Raw genomic sequence first — 24,179 nt, 5'->3', positions numbered from 1 at the left:
CCTTCAATCGGACTTCTGTAAGTTTGAGTCAATCGGTATGAACTAGTTAGTACCTAAAGCAGAAAGATTTCCTACCAAGGTACTTTTTCTTAAAGAATTTATAGCTTATTATGAGGCTTCATCTTTTTATTTGATACCCCCTGAACTAAAGAGGTAGTCAAGGGGGCAGGGAATTCACAAGGTTATCACTGAAAGAAAAATCTCTATATTACCGAGCAATAAAACGAGAATAAACATCGAAGCGACAATAGGCGACAATCGTCATAGGCGTCAGATATTTTTTTATTCTATAATATTTTGTCATTTTTTTATTTTTTTGGGCAGCTTATTTCAAAGCTAACGGGCACAGAAAAACAGTGCGCAATTTCAAACATCCCGCCTCAACGGTTCGTTTACTGCGCACTCTACTGGATCTCAACAACATAACCTCCAAGATTCACGAGTGCCCGGTAAATATCGAGGAGTAAACCAATTGAGTAAACATGTGTTCTTTCGTTCTTTCTCATGGAGACCTGCATAAATAATAGTTCAAAAAATGTCTATTTCGTACCGTGTTCTTACTCTCAGAGTGCTATTAATACGCTTCATGAGATCAGTTTTCGTCCCTCCAAAACAGAGGTCCTTTCTCCAACAATTTTTTAAGAAGCCACCTGATGTACCTGAAGCTGCTTGAATTGTTTTTTCTGAGTCACGGACATCGGGGACATCACATCGTTCATAATTTTCCAATGGTAAGATGTCTCTTTCTCACTAATTTTACCTCCTGGATGCTGCCAGTAAGTTGTCAAATCAAGTCATGGCTCAATTTTGAGTGTAAATTGTATACAAACTCTCAGTTCAGTATAGAGTTTGGCTCAAAGAGAGGAAGTCATCTTAAGTTGAGATTAGAGCAAAATGTTGGTATCCTGACCCATCAAACTCAAAATATTTTGTCATCTTTTAATTTTCAACTCCCTAGGGTCTGCATTAATTTCTATCGCAGTGAGAGCTCACTGCTCATTCTCTAAGTTTGTATTTTTCCGAGTCTAATAAATTGATTTAGTACTCATGTTATGATTGTACTTCAATTGAACGTTATTGATTGTGACTTATTTATTGTTAAATTTTACTTGATGCGAAAGGGAAAACGCAAATTTGACCGAAGCTTTGCTACTGTCGACACAGAAATTCTCATTATGAAATTGAGGCTCTAGATGTTAAAAGGGTACTTCTCGGTTTTCATGTTTCAGAATCTCCTCTAATATTTCACTCATTGTAAGGAAAGTTAATGCATCCATTTCCCTAAAAATTTCACTGAATATTCCCTATGATTCTACAATTTTCTATGGAAAGAATTCTGGCAAAATCACCCATTCAATTCTTTTCCAAGGGATTAACTAGCAACAGAGATTCTGAAACACTGCAATCGAGAAGTACCCTTTTCGCATCCAGTGCCCCCATTGAGTCAAATCGGTACATTCCAACAAAGAACATCTCAGCACTCTCAGTCTTTGATTTTCAATATAAACTCTGTTTCAATAGTTCTTGCATTCCTCCATATCTTCCCAATCCAACGTCAGGTTTAGAAGCAAGATCGAAATAGGTGCAGGTACAAGACATTTTTTCTTTTATTTGCTTTTGACTCCCTACAAGTCCTTTGCAAATGTTTTGCTGAAGTTTAATCATCATTGAGACAGGAATTATCTAATGATTAAAGAAAAGAGAAGAAATTCTCGATTCTCCGCTCCTTCATTTGGCAGTTTATCGATATTTTAATAAGGTACATTCTTTATGCGGAAGAAACTCCCTTTTAATATTTCAGTTATTTAGTGGCCTAGAATGTTGTTGAATCGTGAGGTTTAACTAAAAGCTGGACCGAATCCTTCTGGTGCCCAGTGAAGCAAAAAATTCCCACTTAGAAAACGGAATAAATTATTTGCTGGCTGAGTAGGGATTTTTCAGAGGGAACTTAATCAAAACGGACTTTGGCTTCTTTTAAAGTCCTTCATATGTTCTATGAAACAATTAATGAATGATGTCATCTTATAAGAAAGAGGTGCACAATCCTCCTGATTTACATTTTTAGGGAGCTATAGAGAAAATATAATCTCCCTCCGATTTTCTGTGAAATTACTATATCAACGGCTTAAGTCCGCAGCCATGGATCTCGTTTGCGGTCTTTGAAAATCCCCACTCCTATTTTATTTTTTCAAAAAAAAAAAAAAAAAAAAAAATCGATATCATTCCTTGAAGTTTTTGCCGAATTTTCGTAGCACTGAGCGAAAAAACACGGTAGTTTTCAAGAATTGTGTTGATTAGTTTTTCTTTTAAAAAATAAAGTATGCGCGTAATAACGTCGCAGACTTCCTGTCGCGACGGTCTTTTCTACAGTGACTTGATGTTTTTTTTTTTTGCGTCACCGGACTCCTAGCTTGCTCTTGAGTAGATTTCAAGCCCCAAACCGAATGGACGTGCAATAGTTTTCCCTTGGAAAAATAATTTCCTCGTTGTAGGTAAGGATTTCCCGGCGTCACGGAAAATGAAGAATTTTCCGAGATTTTCCGCGGTGACATGATGTTTTTTTTTTGCGGAGTCGGACTCCTAGGATGCTCCCAAGTATATTTCAGCCCACAAACCGAATGGACAAGCAACAGTTTTCCCTTGAAAAAATAATTTCATCATTGTAGGTAAGGATTTCCCGGCGTCCTAAAAAATGAAGAATTTTCCTAGATTTTCCGCGGTGACATTATTTTTTTTTTTGCTCAGTTGGACTCCTAGGATGCTCCCGAGTAGGTTTCAGCCCCGAAACCGAATGGACATGCAACAGTTTTCCCATGGAAATATCGTTTCATCATTATAGGTAAGGATTTCCCGGCATCCTAAAAAATGAAGAATTTTCCGAGATTTTCCGCAGTGACATGATGTTTTTTTTGTTCACTCGGACTCCTAGGATGCTCCCGAGTAGGTTTCAGCCCCTAAACCGAATGGACATGCAACAGTTTTCTCTCAGGGAAAGTTTACTCTGCTTGTTGTTAGTCATTTCCCGGCCGGGTAAAGACGAGTTGATTTTCCGTGTTATCTGGCGGTAATCATTTTTAAAGGAGAGATTCGTAAATGAGAAAGTTAAATTCAATTTAATTACCACGGCAAATGTTTGATTACAACCCTTTTTTATTTCATTTGTAGTTGATTGCAATATGAATATTATCGGGTACCTGGTCCCTTCTGTGGAACGTATTGTGTTAGGGATGAGGTTTGTTAGTTGAGGTTTTCTTTTTTTTTTTTGGGGGGGGGGGGATTGTTTTTGGCGATGGAAGGCGTTAGTGTCTATTGTAGAAAGGATGTGGATAGTAGGAAAGGAGTTGGATGGTGAAGTCGTATGGTCTGCGGCACCCGGGCCCAGTGTGCGGCGGAGCGCCGTATCCGGGTGTCGCGTCGCGGCCATTGTAGTTGACGGCCGTTGTAGCTAAATTCATTCCAGTTTTCCACCTCCAAGAGGGCCTGGGGGCGGGGAGTTTCGGGACTGCAAACTTCGGATGCCTTGGGGTCAATTCCCTTCTGCCTACTCAACCCTGCGGTCCCTGATCTCTTACGACCTAAAACAACTGAGAGAAAAAGTCGGAATGGTCTGGGACACCCTGTATATAAGACAGCCATTCGTATCTTCTTAGTATAGAGAAATTGTGCCGCTTTTGATTGGCACACGCATAAGTACACATTGCACGAATAAGAGGGCTCAGCAAGCTGCACCTACCTATGTGATGATGGTGAAACTACCGAAGCACGGAAGATCTTAATTTTAGGAATCAAGATCTTGATCTTGATTGGGATTTTATGACTACGCGTCATAATTCTTGACTCTCTGCCAGTGTTGGAATTTCGTCAAGATCTTTAGGATCCATTGTGGCCAGCATGATGAAAATTTAAGGGTGATAGGGGATTATTTAGGAGCCAAAATGGTTTTTCCTTTTTTCCGACAAATTAAGATTATCGTTACGGTATCGCTCGCAATGTTAGAGGTGGTTTAATTTTTCTTTCTTTGTTTTTTTTTCTTTTATCCTACAACTTTTCATATATTTTACTAACTTCACATGTTTTCACATGTTCAAATTTTTAACTATTAATAAAAAATTCAGGAAGTAGGTATTTCTACCTCTACCAGCCCTTATTTTTATCATTTTTTTAAGCTAAGTAATTGAGGGATGATTTGACGGTAATAATTCATTGAATGCATTCACGCGCCAAATTTGGCCGCGGCTTTAGGTGATTCGATGGACGCCACTTTTTGTGTCAGAACGGTATGCGATGTATCGGATCGATTAGTTCTATTTCTTCAGCTACTTTTCATTTTTCTCGAATTTCGAGATCGCAGTTCTGTTGTCAGGAGACTAAAGAATTCACTTACCAATTTTGACAAACAAATTCAACGTCATGAAGGCGTGATTTTTTCAGAGAAAAAATATCGCATTCGAGTGCAGTTTCGATATCAGTATCGAATGCGATATTTTTCCTCTAAAAAACCGCGCCTTTATTAAGTTTAATTCGTTTGTAAAAATTGATGGGTGATTTCTTTTGTCTCCTGACAACAGAATTGCGATCTGAAAATTCGAGAAAAATGATGAATAGGTATATAGCTGAAAAAATGGAACCAATCGATGCGATTTATCGCATGTCGTCCCGACACAAAACATAGCGTCCATCGAATCACTTAGGCGCAAAGCCGAATATGTAGGTGCATACAGCGCATGGCGCCTGTGGGATGCAAACACTGGCGAAAACTCATGATTTTCCTTCAATTTCGCGTGATACCACATACCAACTCCGATATAGTTCGAATAGTCGCTCGCTTCATTTCTGCCTGATAAAGAGAGGGAAATTGGGCGAGTTTCATCTTAACTTCGCGGAAAGTACAGGATTTAACCAGCGGTTTCGTCGAACCCTTCACAATTACGGGCTGTTCATCTCTGTATCGCGGAGAGTGCGCGATTTTTCCAAGGATTTTTAAAAAAAAAAAAAAAAAATAATCAGAAATTACTCGCGAATCTCCGCAAGAGGTCACCGTTAAAGGGAGTGATGAATGAATCTCGGAGATTATTCTATGGGTTTCTCGTAACATTTGACGGCGTTGCATGGTGGAAGTAAAAGTTTTTGTGTTGCTACATTTGCCTTGAAGTTGAGCCGTTTCCTTGCTTGGTTTCCTGGATCCGCCTTGCATGTGCCGAAAAGTTTGCTAATAAACACCGCGGAATGCAGGTAATTATTCGCTGTCGGTGTAGATGCCTGATCTCATCGTAAAATATAAAAGAAAATTCCAATGATCTATGCTCGAGGGTGGTTAAAGGAGGCGCCACAAGAGTGCTAATAGCTAACCCTTTTGAACTAGCGAAATGCCCGTGACTGGAGGCCGCTAAAATGGTGGTATGGGAGCAAAACATGCCATAAAAAAATGATAAAATCGATAGAAAAATGAGTTGAGGGGAGAGGGTGATGGAGCTAGAAAAATAAGCTGTGTGGGGGGGGGGGGGGTGGGTGTAGAATAAATGCTGGCAAAAAATTAAAACTAATCTAGCAATGATTTATTAACAAAAAAAAAATGAAAAAAAGAAATTGAAATCCAACATCAGCTGATAGCAAACAAAGGTTACCAAGGAAACCAAGGAATGGAACTTTCATAAAAACAGTTTAGTGGAAAACAGCGTAAGTAGGGCACTTACGTTAGTTACCGTTTATAAGTAAACGGTAAATGCGATTTAACCGAAAAACTATACAGTTCTTCATAAGACCAAAATGGACAAAATTGCAAAATTTGAAGAAGCTAACGTAAATCTAACGGTAGTTATCGTGAACGAAAGAATTGCTGACATAGATCCGGTAACTATTATAGGTGGGATGGGATGTTCAAGAAAGTTTGAAAAAGAAGGGAAAAAAATGTGTATAGGTATGACTTGTGGAACTGTCCCGGAGATTTCTCAATTAAAATCGATGATATTTTCATTCAAAAATATTATGGAAACATAAATTAGCATAAGAAGTTTTTTCAGAGGTGGATCCAGCAATTTGGCAGCACCGGATTTCATCCATTTAAACCTATGTTAAATAATCGATTCTTCTCAGAGCATCCGGCCCTTCTAAGAATCGATACATCTCCATAGGCTTAAAGGGGAATAACAACGTTGCCAATTTGCTGGATCTACCAGTGAGTTTGTTTAGTTTAAGGTAACTCTTTAATTTGACGCGGAATGCAAAAGTATACATACATATAGTGTAATAGTACAGATATCAACGGTGAATTTCCAAACCGTGAATTACGATTACGGTATTTGAGAATATTAATTGCCTCTCCTATTTAATTTTATCATGAACAACGAATCGACATTATCCCTATGTATTTTCAAAGAATATATTACCTACTCACCCACAATCAGAGAGGAAACAAGGAAGTTTTCGAGAGACGATGGTGAACAGTTTTTCACCGATACCCATCATAAAGTGTGACAGGAAGTCTGCTTCGCCGCAAATTGAGATACGGTCTCGACAAGTTCCACCTCAGATGTATAACACGTAGAACTTGAAAGTTCGTAAAAAATGTTTCATAATTGCCATATTTTGTCATAATTTTCTAAAATAAAGTGATAAAAAACTCATGTAGGTGCAAATTGACATTTGAAAAAAATGTCTCTATGACTCGTATACTTCAAACGTTTTTCAAAGCAGTTTTTATTCTGGTGGATGAGACTTTTATTAGCAGTCAACGTAACAAGGAAGATTTCCGAAAAATGTTTTGCTCACACAGTTGATTTTTAAACAAAGTTTCAGATCGAACAGCCAGTTTAACCCACGACAAGAGGCTGTGTGTACACCTTGAACTACATTTTAATTTTTGCAAGAGGATGAGATTTTCCAAAGTTTGGGGGGGGGGGGGGGCTGAAAGACATTGAGTCTGAAAAGCTAGCCTGGAAAGTAGGGTGCGCGCGGGAGTTTGGGGGTGGCTGCGATGAAAGGGCTGCTGGGGGTGAAACGACAGTGGAAGGGGGTGGGGGCAAAACGTATAGTTTGAGACCGAGCCATGCTTCGACCCAACTCCGGCAGTGCTCTCTCGCTTGCTTCTGCAGGAAGAAGTGCCTCCCGTTTTCGCTCTTTTCGCTGTCTCTTCCTATACTCTCTCTTATCCTAGTCTTCCTGACTCAATATTATCTTTTTTCACTCTGTCCCTAATTTTGAACCAATCGTCCATTACAAAATTGCAAACTTTCGGATCGGTTCTTTTTTTTCAAATCAAATGATGAGAATCGTGAACACGCATCACTGCTGAAAACAAATAATCATTTGTTTCGCAATCCATCACATTTCTGCATTGCATAGAGTACGTGTGAATCTTCTTCGTCATTTATCCATCAAAAAAAAAGAGGAGCGTTCAGACCTCATCAAATTTAAGTATTCGTGCCCCAAAGAACCATAGATCTGTTTGTTCGGAGGTGATTTCAAAATGCATTGAAAAATAAGTTTTTTTTTTGGGTTTTTTTTTTAAATTTCTACGGATAAACGCCGGAAACATTGTGCCGTGAGGTGAATCGAGCCATGGACTCCTACACTCAGGAGTTTTCCTTAGTACTTGCAGGTTGGTCAATAAATTCAATACTTCTATTTATAGGTTATAGAGGTGATACAATATTTTTATTAGCAACCCCTGGAACTTGAATGGTGTGACGCAGCACTCTAACCTATACTCCACTCACGCGTGACGTGCCATGCACACCCATAAAGCACACGAGTTATCTCTGATGCGATATCCTTCGACTAAACTCTGGAAATAATGAAATCTTTTAATAAGACTGATTGTGTATGTGTGTACATGTTGTACATGTGTTGATTTTAATTATAGTCTTATCCTGAGTGGTCAATGGCTATCCCTCGGAGGAAGAGCCATGCACGAATCCGCCCGTTTTTGGGCGGATTACCACTTTTTCTGCAAGTCAATATATCCACCCGTTCTCGAATTAAGGAGTATCGATACTTCGTGCACACCCTGTTTCGATGAAGCCCCCCCTCCCCCCCCCCCCCAGGAGAAACCAGGTTATGGTTTCTAAAAGATGCAAAAAAGTACACAAGAAATGGCTGATATAATCACCGCAATCTGCGCTTCGATATCTTAATCAGACAACACGTTATAGTCGGAATTCTACATCAAAATACCTACCTGCACAAATGAGTGCAAATTGGGGACTTAGTCCCCTCTCCCCCCACCTCGAAAAGGATTCTTACACTCGATCTGAAATTTTAGTACACAGGGTGTTCCAGAGGACACGTGCCAGGCCCTTTTCTCGGTTGATTTAGGTCGGACGAAGTCGGAGCCTGCGGGGTTGGGCAGGGAATTGACCCCAAGGAATCCGAATTTCATGGTCTCGAACCTCCCCCCCCCCCCCCGCACCCCTTGGGAGGTAAAAGGGGGGTCACGATCCTAAAAGTCGGGGTTAGCTTTCATCACCGTTTCTTTGTTTGTGATTACATAATTTAAAAATACTAGGGGGCCCTGCCCTCTGACCGGTACGCGGCCCAACCCCCTGGAGGACGCTCCGCGGGCCCTGTACGCATATGTATAGGCAAAAATGTTCTCCCATTTTAATACACCATTTTGTGTTTGAGCTGCATCGATTTCAAAATTTTTAACATAACTCTCAGATTTTTAAATTATGAGGAATAGCTGTATGTACATAATTTGGTATTAATGGAGGCAGTATATTGACGGCTAAACTCGGGAAACATGTATCTTAATTTGCGACGTCGTATACTTCTCATCAAAAAAATTTTTTTTTTTTATTGCAAAACTAATCAACGTACTAAATTTTTTGAAAACGACTGTGATTTCACCTCTGCTCGAAGAATATTCTGTGAAAATTTAAAGCGATAAAATTGGCTCATTTCCCTTCGAAATCTTAAATTAGATGCGGAAATCTTGAAACACCGCGAGCAAGGTACGTGGTTTTCGACTTTAGCCATCGGTATGCAATCAAATTTTTTTTTTTAAATGTAGGTACGTTAAAACCATCTAATTCTTCATTCCTAGTCTAAAGTTGGCTGCAAGGTGCATGACACAAAGCCATTAAATAACAGAAAAAAAAGAAAAACATTCTTCATTCAAAGTTCCATTATCCGTTTCAGTATGTGGCATGCGGCAAATCATAATAAAAACCATGATACATTTGATACAACTTATCAATGGATTCTGAATGGTGCGTTGCTGCGTCAGAAACAAGATCTGAGGCTATTTACAACTCTGTTTGTACCTGTTTTTAGCCTTTTCCTCCTCAAGATTTTCAATTTTGTTTTAAGACGTGTAGTTTTACATTCTTAGGTGAGAACTTATTTACCTTTTCAAACTCTTCAGCGCAATTCTCTACCGGCAAAATAAACGCTGTCCCTTTCTTTCAAAATTTTTCTCGATGTAAGTCTCTATTTCACGGGTAAAAATTTACTCACATTAGCCTCTGCGTCTTGTTTTCATTTAATTTTCCATTGGCTCTTTATTTGAATATATTTGTCTGCGCTCTGCATGAACCGTTTCAGCAATTTTACCCAGCCATTTGTCAAACTTATTACCTCTCCTCGGTTCTGTAGTTTTCTCTATATCTAATGCTGTATCATCGTTTCTTATTCCGCCAAAGATAGTACGGCTGCCGCGCCGCGCGCCGCCGCGCCGGTTGTCACGGAACACATATTAGCGCCTACAAGACTGCAGGAATACTTCACGCATTGCGCTAAATACAGTGCGGCCGCCGCCGCGCGCCACGCGCGCCGGTCGGTGTAGAGCGCATATCGACAGTGTTAGTCGGCAATCACATAACTCGGTTTGCAACGTCGCGTCGCAGACTTCCTGTCATACTTTATTTTTGAATCGGAGAACTACTCAACGGCAATTCTTTAAAACTGCCGTGTTTTTTTTTTCTCTGTGCAAAGACAATTCTGCATAAGCTTCAAGGAATAATGCCACTTTGTTCTCCTTTAAAAAAATAACATAGAGGCGGAGATTTTCAGACACCGCAGACGAGATACGTGATTGTGGACTTACACTATCGATGTGGGATATTGTACAAAAACTGTCCGATTTGGCCTCCAAAAAACTAAAAATTCAACTTGTTTTTTGGATCGAGGGTTTGTTTTCCGAGTCAAAGTATAGTGTCGGTATAGTACAAAGTATATATGTATTTGCTCCCTATCTTTGCATGGAGGGATTGTTTTGATGTAGAGGTGGACTCTCAGAATAGCGTGGGATATCCCCTACATTTTAGCCTCAACTTGAGAGCTTTTTTTGAGCTTGGGCTTAATTTCAGAGAAAACCAGTGGCCACATCGTGTTTCTCGCGAACTTTTACATCAGAATCAACAGTCAAATCACAAATTCCTCACACATGCAACATCTCCATTGTCCTTATTAGCGCCTACAAGACTGTAGAAATACTTCACGCATTGCGCGTTTATTATAGTACGTGAGCGCTTTAATCGTTGAAAATTCGTAATATTTCGGTGCCGGACCTAACGCCGTCTGCACCATTTCCGACCAGTGCAGTGTCCACCCCAAACCTGTAATCCTAGGATCGGGGGATTTCAGAGATGTTGCACCCCTGAATGTATCTTAGTCTATTGAGTCATTGATGCCGAAGCTCGTCCGTCTTTTTCTGATCGACTATCGTTAAAACGAAAACCTCTCTAGGGAGGAAATCAGCCGGTCCCTCGAGTCCTTGTTATACTGAGAGATCAATATATTATTATTTTCTTCCCTGTTTTAATATCACCCGTCAGTAATGAACGAGAAGCAATCAGATAATACCTACAAATGTAAATGTGTGAATTACTGTTTTATGGGCGCAGTTGTGTATGTAAATCAGCAAGGGCTTTGACGCAAGAGGATACATCATTGACCTATTCCCCTCTTTCCTTTTTGCTCAGTACTAATCAGCTCAAGTAAAAAGGTGGAAGCCTTAACATAAGTGAGATCATTTATCTTGGAAAGACAAAATTGTATTTTTCTTGAACCGAAATTATTTCAGATTTGCTATCATACTTGGAAAATGTGTATCAAACTCGTGGCAACATCATGCGGCATACGTACTTATTTAACCTGCTTTCCTATTGATTTATTACAGAGTTCAATTAGTTTCAAGCATATTCTGAGATGATCATTTCATTTTCTCCTCAACTCATTGTTAGTGGAAGAATCAACACGGGGCTGTTGGATGCAATTAATTGTGGTCGCACCCCAATAAGTTGGATCAATAACCCAACTTGAGTTGCGATGCTACCACAATGGGCCTGTTGCAAACTTTTGCTAGAGCAAAACTAAGAGTTGTTTCCTACAGATAATGCCTCAAAAATCACGATGAGCGCATCGGCAAAGTCTGAAATGCACTCATAACTTCACAATCTGCGTAAGAAATTTGCGGTTTTTTGAGCTTCCCGCTTCGAAAACGATACTACGGTACAGGTGAACATTTTGTTAGAGGAGTCGTTCCATTGGCGACAATACTCATCATGGCCGACGCCAGTCCGCCAAAACACGTGTGATGGGACGAGATAACACTTGAACAGGATTAAACCATATAACAATCGGCGTGTTTACGTTCATATTTTCCTCGCCCGCCTTAATTGACCTTGAACTCTCCTCGAATTACGCGAGGAACTGCGGAAGCGTCGGCCATGATGAATATTGCCGACGATGGAGCGACTCCTCTAACAAAATGTTCGCCTGTGCAGTAGTATCGTTTTTGAAGCGGGAAGCTCAAAATAACGCAAATTTCTTACGCAGATTGTGAAGTTATGAGTGCATTTCAGACTTTGCCGATGCGCTCATCGTGATTTTTGAGGCATTATCTATAGGAAACAACTCTTCATACTGCTCTAGCAAAAGTTTGCAACAGGCCCATTAATTGATTTCCATTTCATAATCTGACAGATTAGGGTGGTGCCAAAATTATAGGGGATACCCTACCCCCTAACACTTTTTTGTCGTGATTTTAAGGTTTCCTTGACGCAAAGTTTAATAAATACTGATTTAATGAGCATAGTGTTTTCATTTAAAACTCTAGCTAGGGGGACAGCCCCCCCCCCCCCCCCTAGCTACACCCATGGTTACTGTAATCTGTAAATGACTATTTAGCAACAGATTTTTATGAAGTTTGATGTCTCGCGATATTTTAAATGCGAAAGGATAAAACGTACTTGGTTAGCATACAATTTCAACTGGGATGATTGGCACTGTTGCCGATATGAGGTGTAACGTATGAGGTTTTACGGTGTAAAAGACGAATTGGATAAGCAAGGTTGGTGGTCGATGTGTTTTTTCTTGCTCGTGCTCCATCAGTTATGTGTCATACGCGGCATCAAAAATGGTGGATGTGTTTTCGTCTAGCATTGTTAGAATCGATTTGTATTTCATCTGTTTGACGAACTTGAGAGAATATGCGCAGAGAATTGAATCATTTTATAATCTCTTATCAACTGCATCGATTTCAAAAAGGGAATTCATAGCGCATCAAAAAATGTCCCAAAATTACATTAAGATGCTGTCATACACATGTTCTCTCAGAATCTTATGGCTAACTGCAGAGAATCAACCAGGAAAGTGAGAAATAAAAATAAAATCGGGGCAGGTCAGATGAATAAATTTCAAGTATATTTATCATAAAATCTCCTTATAGACGGACCATTTTCGCATCGACGTTTCTGATTAGGTCCAACCGGCAGAGAACTTCGTGTAGGTAGCTGGAAACGCTCCAGTGCAGATAAGAAAGGGTAAAAAAGTTAAGCATGTAACTATTGGGCCAATTCTCTCTTGCAATTGTGGATTTATGATAATTATCTCACAATCAGTGGATGATCAGCACGTTTATTTATGCGGGACAAAAGCTGACATTGTCGCCACACTTATTTAAATACCCTGCAGTATCCACGGATATGAATTCGTCATGATTCCAGAACTGTTTTCAACTTCCATCACCTGAATCATCTGCGAGTCTCCGTGATAGTGCGCGCATCAAATTTTTGGAAACCGTTGATCTAAAACGTGTCAAAAATGTCCACGTACCGATAGCAGAGAATAGAACCTGAATATACTAATAACATTTTTTTATGAATTTGCGAGAGAGAAATTAACAGGGTAGCTCAGACCTAACCTTACCAGGCTTTTTACTCTGTTATGTTCTGAACCGCGGGGATAAAGGGAGTCCGAGAATAGGGATGGACGAATATTGAATTCGAATGCGAATATTCGAATATTCGAATATTCGAAACTTTTCGAATGCGATTATTGCGAATATTTGAATTCGAATCTTGCGATTGCGAATAATTCGGATGCGAATATTCGAATATTTTCGATTATTGCTTCGATTTTTGATTTTTTATGAACCGTGAGAGATAAAATGACACTTTTGAATGCGATTAATCGAATATTCGAATGCGATCATTCGATAATTCGAATTATTCGAATTTGCGATTTCGAATACTTCGGAAGCGAATATTCGAATGTGATGCGATTATCTCGGTGCCGATGATTCGAATATCGAATATTCGAATATCCAAATATTCGACCATCCCTATCCGAGAAGTTCAGAACCGTGGGGATGGAGGAAGTAGGGAGTCGAACCTGGAAATCCGAATCCAATCATCTCGAAGCCCGCCCCCCCCCCCCCCTCCGAGTAATTAAAAAGAGAGATCTGACTTTGAAAAACGGAGTTCCCGTCAGAATTTTGAAATTATCAAAGTCCGAAAGCACGGACATTTTAACCGCCATGGCAAAACCAGTCCTTCCCTGGCCAAAATGCTGACCCCTAACATTAAACAACGCCCCCCCCCCCCCCCCCCCCCTCCCGAAAAAAGTTTAGTCGCTAAATCGACGTAGAGGCTCGGGGAAAAGGTGTCGTCACGGGTAAATGACCCTGCACTGAGAAAAAAACTATGGTTTATAAACCTATTAGAGGTAAATATGGAACACCTATAATAGTCGTAAATAAACTAATGATTCTCGGTCTGTGAACCATACTAAGGTCTCTGTACCTAATTAAGGTACAGAGACCATAACTAAGGTATATGTGCTATTATTATATGTAGAGGTACTACTATTAGTGGTGTTCCATATTTACCACTAATAGGTTTATAAGCCATAGTTTTTTCTCAGTGTGGTAGTCTCTCTTATGAAGAGAGTTGAGACAACGCGGCTTACGGATGTCACAAACGGGAATAAATATTACGCAAATCGGACGTTTTTTGCTATCTGTGATCATCCCATTCCCGAATTCCTGTCTCCGTTCCCTCTCTTATTCTATGTGTTCCTTGCCGTACCCCCCATCCCCCAGTCCATTTCAGTCTATAATCTTTGAAATTGGTAGAAATGTAATTTTTACTCCCGTTTGTGGCACTGGGAAGGCCTAAAATACGGGAACCAATCAGAGATGGATTCGTATTGTCTTTACTCTCAGAATAAAGAGAATCGCAATTGACCCCAAGGAATACGAAGTTTGCGGTCCCGATACTCCCCGACGCTTCGTTAATGGGGTGGAGGGGAGTCCTGCACTGAGAAAAAACTATGGTTTATAAACCTATTAGAGGTAAATATGGAACACCTATAATAGTCGTAAATAAACTACTGATTCTCGGTCTGTGAACCATACTAAGGTCTCTGTACCTAATTAAGGTACAGAGACCATAACTAAGGTATATGTGCTATTATTATATGTAGAGGTACTACTATTAGTGGTGTTCCATATTTACCACTAATAGGTTTATAAACCATAGTTTTTTCTCAGTGTGGTTCGACCCTCCTAGCTGTTCCCACATGACCACAGGTATTGCACACTGCCGAAAATTAACATTCAGAATATTGAACACCCAAACTAGAAAACCTTGACCATGACCTCGGCAATGTAAATGCCTCTAAAAAGAGAAATTTATTACCATGTTGGACAAGTGAATACTGTTGTATTCGGGAAAGTAACACAGCACGAACCTCCCTCAATACGACTTCTTTGCGCTTAGGAATTTCAAGGCCTCACGGGGTGAGTGGGAAGATTTTAACCACGAAAGAAACCATTGTTGCCGGACGTAGTGTAATAGCAGACCTGTCTTCATACATTTACTCATAGCTGCTCGGAGAAAGTGAATCGATATCCTTCTCAATTGCGCAACGCAATAGCAAGGTTACAAGTGTGCTGAGCTATCGGTTGTCGATTTGAGAGAGTGCTCTCAATTGTCCCTAAAAAGTGATGAAAAATTAGGAAATTTTCGGCGAAAGGATCGCCCTGCCAAGTTAGACGCAATCGGAGGACAAAGTATGTCACTGCCATAAGTGCATTCCGTGCAACTTTGTGTTTGTGTTCGGATGTCGACCGTAAAATGCAAGTTGCGGCAGTCTGGGCCAAATAAAGTTCACGGTTCGTGTCTGAAGGTAACTAGCCTTGCCAGAGTGACGTGAGACTTTCGAGTTATTTACGACTTTAGATTTTCAACCTATGGGAGATCTTCCTAAGTTTCGTCAAATTTTCTTGAATTTGACAGCCACCGACGGCTGAGCTACGAAACCACGTCAAACTTTGCTCAAATTTGTCAAATTTAAGCTTTTTATTGGGAAACTAGTTAGCGCGTAACTGATTGAAAAATTCCGTGATTTTTGTTTTCTGTCCGAAGACTACTCTGCAAGAAATTCAAGCAATAAAGTCCCCTCGAATAAGGCGTAAAATAAAAGTGAAGTTTTTTTGAGCAATGTGGCTCCCATTATTAGTCACCGACATGATTTTCAGTAGGTTTTGGCGCTCAGGCGGCCAGGTGGGAGTACCTAATGGGGAATCTTTATTCGTGTAATCTTTCTATTCAAAAACACCTACCACTTCTATCATGTGCGGCTGTTGCAGTGCTGTATTCATTGAAAATTTTAAGAAAATAACAAGTTTCATGTACCTATTGGGGTTGTGCTGTTGAATGCCGAAAAATCCGCATTTTCCGCCAAAATTGGCCTTCAGGCCGATGTTCAGGCCAGTATTAGATCTAAAAGTGACCAATACCGACCAAATTATGATGCATTCCGTATTATACAGGTCTTCGATGAGTCAGAAATCAGTCAAAAATCGTACAGTCGAGGAAATTCAATCAGGGTGGTCTCAAAAACGGCCCTCATCGATACGCCTCTTTTGTTCAGTTTCTCGATGTTTGCTCACTATCACTTTGGATTCATCTTTAAAGAAAATGCGATTCGGATGTAAAAGCTAGTCGCAAAGCTGAAAATGATATTCGCTTGATGGAGCCAAAAAAGCGTTGACGGCGCGGCGCACAGTGGATCGAGTCAATCAGAGAGGTCGAACATAAAAGTTTTGAGTGTAACTGCACATTTTGATGTTTATTTCGTCTTACCTTAAAATCGGAGTGCTCCCAGTAGAAAATTCCATGAGGAATCCAACGAAGCCACTTTTAGAACCTCAAAATTTTGTATAAACGGAGTTGTAAGCTTTTAAAGTTTCAAAATTTTGTCCGATCTCTCCTATTGACTCGATCCACTGTGCGGCGCGGCGCGGAAAAAGAGGGGGAGCTGAGAAGAGCAGCGGCGATAAACTGCACCTAATTCGCGAGCTACCTCTCGCGTGACTGTTTTTGCGGTCAAATCGAAGGAATCCCTCTCAATATTTCATACAACAAAATTCTAGTGAATAAATACGTGCTGCATTGCGACCTCGATACTTCGGGAGGAGGGACCGCTGTTACAGATGCAACTAATCGTAATGTCACCACGGGGATTCTCCGTTATATCGCGAATTGGGTACAAACAACAACAATGCAGTAATATCCTTTCAGTGCCACCAATAAAATCAATCGATTTAACTACATGTTAACATTTTCCGCGACGCACATGAAGCGTATTTTGCTTCCCATGCCCTAACGCATTGTTCCCTGCGTCTCTGCGTCGTTCGTGCTTTAACGATATATTCATACTATTAGTTATCATTTAACTATGTTCATATAAGTGTGCTTACAAAATTTCGCGGAGGGGGGGGGGGGGAGGGATTTAATAACATTCACGGAGGTTTACTTATGGAGCAACTCATCCTTGTAGTTTTGTTAAAAAAAAAAAATAAAAAAAATAAAAAAAAAATCCGAAAAATCCGAAACATTTTTTATCCAAAGGGTGAATGAAGCATATGACTTTAAAATAAAGGCTAAATGAACCTTGGTTTGAAGTAAAAAACTTTTACATGAAGACTGGCTGATCCGCTTGAAATCCGGTGGAAATCGCTTAGACCACCTTGTGTCTTCGACATGTTCGACCAACCAGTCAGCGAGAAAATTAAGTTATCGACAGCAATATACTGATTCGGCAGCGCGTGTGATGTCAGATTGCATGAAAAAATTTCGTAAGTACCCCTTTCTGCCACTAAAGTTATGTTTAAGGCCTTTCAAAAATTGAAGGGGAGTACACACTAGTACACCCATCAGTATATCAGAACTTCTTGTTTCTAGACGTGCTGAGAGGAAGCTCGCATTGCTTTGTTGCAGACACAGATTTCTGAAGGGGTCCACTCATGTCCTCGCTGACTGTTTGACGAAAAAAAATGTCCATCTGATTATATTTATGGAATGGCTTTGATTAGACTATGCCGATGTTTTAATATTTCACCGCCTAAATAGTCTGTGCGTCCGATTTTGATGAGTTCAACTCCAGGGAGACGGGGATTTGACGAAAGTATAGTTGGGAATCGGTGCCAACAACTGCATCGGACTTGGTGAAGGTAATCTGATAGGAAACGAAAACACACTTATTCATTGACTACGACGGGAGGGGCGGCGCGGCCAAGGGGTGGCGCGGGGCGACGAGAGGGGGTGCAGGTGACTAAATCTGCGGGCTACGACACCAGTGAAGGGACTGATATCAAATGGAGGTCAGGAGAGCAGGACCTTCTTCTCCTCCGCACTTCGCCCGTCTCCTCTTTGCCTCTGTTGCCCAATTTACGGCTGGAAAATCCGTGTAGACCGCAACTCCTCAAGTATCTTTTCGTTTCCCACGGGATATTCCCTTAGTCCAGTCTGCCTCCTCTAAATTTTTACCTAATTCAACGTTTGAAACAAAAATTTTGCAGGATGTCTACTGTACGGAAAAAGCACGGCTTTCGGAAGGTTGGTACGGACGTACGAAAAGGTACGGATTTTCCGTGAAAAGGTACGAAATTCGATTTTTTCGTGATAGACTCCACAAAGTAGCCTTGGAGGTATGCGATTTTGTATAACATAGTCCATTTATCGGGTTCCCGGTTCGATTCTTCGGGTTTTTCGGTTCACTCCCTCCTTATTTCTTCATTCCCCTTTTCCAATCCGAACACAGTTAAAAAAGCGTGGAAGGTAAAGAAAGAGGAAGGAAAAGGTAAAGAAAAAGCAAGGAAAACCAAGGCGGTATACTGTGTATACGCGTTAAAAGTCGGGATCCGTATAACCCTCCTCTTTTATGGGGGCCTTAAAAGTGGCTCACGTCCATTCATGAGCATCTCAAAAGTTTCGTTTCAAAATGTGAATTAGGTAAAACTTTAGAGGGAGTGGTCCGGACTTTTGAGACACCCTGTATATTATTTCTCTAGTAAAAGAACGGACACTGAAGGCTACATTTCCCGCCTCTATATTATCATTGTGGAGCTCTTAGGATTCAAAAAAATGGCGGACGTTGCATGGAGACGGTGCAAAATGAGAAGTAATGGGAATTTACTCAATCCCGTTCAATCCCATTGTTAACGGCATTTGCTCAGTTTAAAACCAAGTTTGTGCATTCAATTTGAAAAAATCTTTTCAACCAAGATCTCTTCTTTAATCACCAATTGAATGTAACAGAGTTTTTAACTTAGTTTTTTGTCTCAAGAACTGTATGTGAACATGGACGGTTTGCACCAGTTTCATATGCCTTAAGAATTGAAAATGCTAGACACAACTATTTCAACCTCTTAGTAGCCTCAATTGCATAACCGTCGAAATTAAGGGGTTCCTGGGATTTGCAGTGGACTCTTGGCGATGGTGAAACTGCAAAACCTCTTGGAACAGTTCAGATTTCTTGACACGCTCAATTTCTCTATATGTCGAATACTCTTTGTTATTGCGCAGTATTTTGCGTGGTATTTTTGTGTTCTTTGATTAATATTCTTCGAAAATTCTGCACTGAAATGTTCAGAGACAGTCTCTTAAAAGTTAGAAAAAAGAGGAGCAGAATTGTTTAATCACCGCAATACATAGGAGATTTCGCCGTTACTTAAAGTTGATACGTCCTTACGTTAATTCAGAATTTCTGTAAAACGGCTGTAGGCAAAACTTTCATTATTTTCTATTTAATAAAGTTTTGAGTCATTGGCAATTTTTTTTAAAGTAGTAGAGAGATATCGACAGCGTAAGACCGCAATCACATATCTCGATTGCGGTGTCTGAAAATCTCCGCCTCTGTGTTATTTTAATGAAGGAGAACGAATGGGCCTGTTGCAAGGTGCGGGGATTTGCAAATTGATGCCTGATTCTTATGGCAAATTTCACGAAAAGAACGATGGCGCTACTAAAAAACCTTGAAATGACCTCTCAAACTCAAAAAAAAGCTGTTTTTGGAACCGACCCATTCAAAACGGTCGCTTTTCAACCGCCATACTTGTGATTGGTGGATTCTATGCTTGTGACTACTTGTGACGTGAAATGATATGACAGACCTGGTTTCTTCATCACTTACAATGTATTTTCCCGTAAGGAAATGGCAGCCGCTTTTCAAATGCAAATATCGAGTCAATCGCTAATTTTTTGATCAAAATTGAAAGCAGAAATGGATTCCTCGTACGTTTAAATGGTTAAAACCTTCATTTGATAAATAAGAACCGACGGGATAAACCCTATTTTTAAGGAAGACTGTAGTCAATGGGCGATTGTTTACATCTGCTTAGTGATAACAGACATGGACATTAGCTCAATATTTGGTCATTTTCATGAGTTTTTACTTGTTTGTCACTATTTGAAGGTAAGTTTATTTTGTAAATCAATTGTCTAGTGTCTTAGGATCATGTTAAAAGCTGTAAAGGTATACTTTGTTACTTATTTATTCAGAACACACTCCGGCAGTCCAACGCTCAAACCCTGGATGTTCTCTCAATGCGTGTAAATCATTCTTAACTCTTCAACAAACATCTCAATATCATTCAGAACGTTCCCACGTTTTATAAACTTATGTTATTTTAAAATCCTGTGTGTTTTAAATGTAACACTATACAGAAAAATTTATCGATAAAGTCTGGTAATCGAAGAAGGATCCTACGTCTACTTTCCTTGCCTCCAGCTAAAACATACCGGTCTCCTCATCTCATCAGTATTGTCAAAGGTAAGTTTTTTTTATCATCAATGATTGATACTATCATTTTGGTGTCTTCAGTGAAGCATTAAAGGGTGAAATAGTAAGATATAACAACTGACTCGCTACATCCAGGTTTGAGCGTTGGACTGCCGGAGTGTGTTCTGAATTAATAAGTAACAAAGTATACCTTTACAGCTTTTAACATGATCCTAAGACACTAGACAATTGATTTACAAAATAAACTTACCTTCAAATAGTGACAAACAAGTAAAAACTCATGAAAATGGCCAAATATTGAGCTAATGTCCATGTCTGTTATCACTAAGCAGATGTAAACAATCGCCCATTGACTACAGTCTTCCTTAAAAATAGGGTTTATCCCGTCGGTTCTTATTTATCAAATGAAGGTTTTAACCATTTAAACGTACGAGGAATCCATTTCTGCTTTCAATTTTGATCAAAAAATTAGCGATTGACTCGATATTTGCATTTGAAAAGCGGCTGCCATTTCCTTACGGGAAAATACATTGTAAGTGATGAAGAAACCAGGTCTGTCATATCATTTCACGTCACAAGTATGGCGGACCCGAAACGACCGTTTTGAAAATCCAAATTCTGAGGCGTTTTTAAGTTGATTTTTTGGGGGTTTCCGGTGATCAAAAAACTCCGGGAAAATTCCTGTGACATCAGGAGCCTTAGGTCTTTCGATTAAAGCAATAAAAAAAATTGGTGCAACAGGCCCATTGCCATCGTTCCTTGAAGTTTACACAGAATTTTCTTCGCACAGAGGAGAAAAATCACGGCAGTTTTAAAAAATTGCCGTTAGGTAGTTTTCCGTTAAAAAAATAAAGTATGACCGGAAGTCTGCGGCGTCGCAAACAGAGTTGTGTGATTACCGACTTGCACCGTCAATACGTATGTTAGAGCTCTTCTGTGTAAAAATTATCTCACTTTCAGGCGATTTTTAGAAATTGAACAGAACTTTCCCTTTGAAGTTTCATGAAATATTATATTCAAAATCTAGACAGGAGGTGAATTGATGTTTAAACCATTAAATAGTATAATTTAAAAAAGAAATTCTCAGCTTGTGCGATGTTGATGTTCTCTCATCAAACTTAGAAAATTAGTGGAGACTCCGTGTCGAAAAAAATTGAAACATTTTGTGAACCCCTAAAATGTAACCAGTGGCGTTGACATTTGATAGAATACCTGATTCGATCATCGGTCAGCAGTGAATGCACCCATTGCAAAACACGCTCAAGTTTAGAGAAAAAACGAGTGAAAAACTCCCCTCATATCGGGTGATATGCAATTTGAGCTACCCAGGAGTTAAAACAGTTGTGTCCTACTATTTAGTTTCTCGGGACTCCTAAAACTATAGAAAGTTGTCCATAGTTGTTGTCGGATGTGGGAGGAGGGGGGGGGGGGGGGGCTTTGCCATACGGTGATTGTATAATTTTCGCGAGTCGTATACCGGAGAAGTTTTATCACACATCGTTGATTATCCGAGCTGCAATACGCTTACGGTTAATTTCATTAATCATCGAGCGTATGAGATTTAAAACAAGCATTCTAGGTACGATCAGAAGTTTTTATTTTTGGCGGAGTCAAGGTCAATCGGGTATTACTAGAAGCACTGTTATTCGCCTTAAGACCGTCCTTCCTGTTCGGAAATTTACCTGTAATGGAACCTAGAGCATTCATCAAGTAGAATAATTTACCAGAGAGACCATTTACATTTTTAATAATTCCTTAAGATAGTCTTAGATTGTGTACTCCTACTCCACCCTTTCCTCAATTTATTTGCTCTTGGAAGGCTTTTGGCAGCCACGCAGCTCTACCGGATGTTCGTTCCTCTTGATCAGGGGAGTTGCCTTGCGGCAGTGTAAAATCAGGGTCGTGATTGGAATATATTTTGCAACACGAAGGCACCTACTGTTGACAAAAGATAGTAACGAAACAGCACGCTCTTATATTCTTTGTGGCAAACTGAGAAATATTGCGTCGAAAGCTCAAAAGCCAATTTTTCCATCTTTCGTGAAAAGCATACTGAATCGATTTCTTGCAAATAGGCATAACCCTAGCACATAACGTGTAAAATTTACAAAAAAAAACATCGGAAAAAAAACCTCATGCAATAGAAGTAAAATAAATAAAAAAATAAATGCACGTGCCGCATTTTTTATACGAAAAACACGTACAAAGTAGAAATTACCTCCCTTTACTTCTTGGATCATACATTTTTCCATACGGTAAATTCTTGAATTCTTACTTACGACTTCTCAAAAGGTTTTTTCACGCTCAACATTCAAACTAATAAAAAATACTAGTTTCACATTTTACCCGAGATATTTTACAAAGTATGCTACGAGGGAAGCTCATTGAAAAATTTTAAAATTGACTTGGGCTATTCACTTTTTACGGATAAACAACTGAGACAGACTCCTTGAAAATAATACATTTAGTTGGCCGTAAGAGGAAACTTTTCACCCCCACCCCAGGGAATTATCTCAGTTAATGATCCATGCAATAATGAATTGTCCTCGGCAATTTTGAAATGTTGCAATGGACTTACGCCACGCAAGAAAAAAATTGATTCAATCGCTTCACTGAAAATCTGTCTCCGTGGACCAAGATCTTTTTTCCGGGAACAGTCACAATTGACGACTCAAAAATTTTCGTATGGCCTTGCTCCCTTCGCAATCGGCTTCAAAACAAATTTGGACTCCCTCCCGCCACGCGCTAATCGAACGTAGTTTACTCAGAGGAACGAAGGACTTTGGTGGATTTCCATCCCTTTTCCAAGGTGAGATCATTCGGCAATACGGCCCCACCCCCGCAGCCTCCGACGGTGGTTGTTAGAAAAGCAATATAGGTGGAGGCTACGTTAAAAAGAGCGGGTCTTAAGTTATATCGATTTGTCGGGGCTTCGCACCGCGCCGGGGGGTGGTGCCCTCTGGTATCGGAACTTTGAAGTTACGCCCTCGTCCTCGTGTATTTCTGTTTTGGCGGGAGTTTCCGTGCGCCGAGACCGGCGCGCAGAGTAAGGAGTGTGTGCAATGTTGCCACCCTCTACCGGCAGACCCTGACAATGCCGCTTCGAAGGAAATAAGCAGTATAATATGAGGATGGCTACGGCAGAAAAATGCGTATCCGATTGTGCCGTCGATAACTCAACTTATTCATTTTCCTCTTTTTAAAAAAATAAACGAACCATCAGTTTTTATAAAATAATAGGGGGTGGGCGCTGGGCAGCCCAACCCAATCAGACGTTTCACCCCTCTAATGCGGTAGAAAAATGAATTTATTGATGGCAAATTTCTGGCCAAACTCTATTATGAGTCACATCATTCGAATCATTTCTCCCACCTTTTGAATTTCCATACTGTGTTATGATTTACATCTTGATAATGCAACATGAAGTTGCCCGTGGCTGAAAAAGGTTCGATGTACATAAAGCCTGATTGGATTTTTTTATAGAGTTATAGCGACCCGTACGTGCTTCGCACATATGAAACATACAATCAGAGAAAACGGAATTCATCTCACAATAATCAATAATCAGTAGGACATGAATCGTTGCGATGTATTATACGACATTATAATGCGGCATTACTATTATAATGCATTATAATGGATTATAGGCATTATAAATCATTATTACCACGTGGGAATGAAATGTTGCAGAATGAATTGAAAAGCATGTTGGCAAAATTTATTACAAAAATAGTATAACATGTAGACGTACATAACATAAAGGTAATACAAATTAAATGATTAGAGCGTGTATATTTTATTACATTATAGGTATATTTTAATCATTTTTGTCATTGTTGGAAATTTTGATAATTTGAAATTTGATAGTT

At 39.8% G+C, this 24,179-nt stretch overlaps 1 protein-coding gene across 1 annotated transcript in view; it reads left to right on the top strand.

The window, feature by feature from the left end:
• LOC140224038 (uncharacterized) overlaps positions 1-24,179 on the top strand; it is a 73,810-nt gene continuing 49,631 nt past the window's right edge. The window contains exon 1 of the mRNA XM_072297069.1: positions 1-731. Coding sequence (XP_072153170.1) covers positions 654-731 — 78 coding nt within the window. The 5' untranslated portion in view covers positions 1-653. The remainder of the gene's footprint in view (positions 732-24,179) is intronic.

Source organism: Bemisia tabaci, chromosome 2 (genome assembly GCF_918797505.1).
Source record: "Bemisia tabaci chromosome 2, PGI_BMITA_v3".
NCBI classification, from domain to species: domain Eukaryota; kingdom Metazoa; phylum Arthropoda; class Insecta; order Hemiptera; family Aleyrodidae; genus Bemisia; species Bemisia tabaci.
This window is presented reverse-complemented; position numbering and strand designations above follow the sequence as displayed.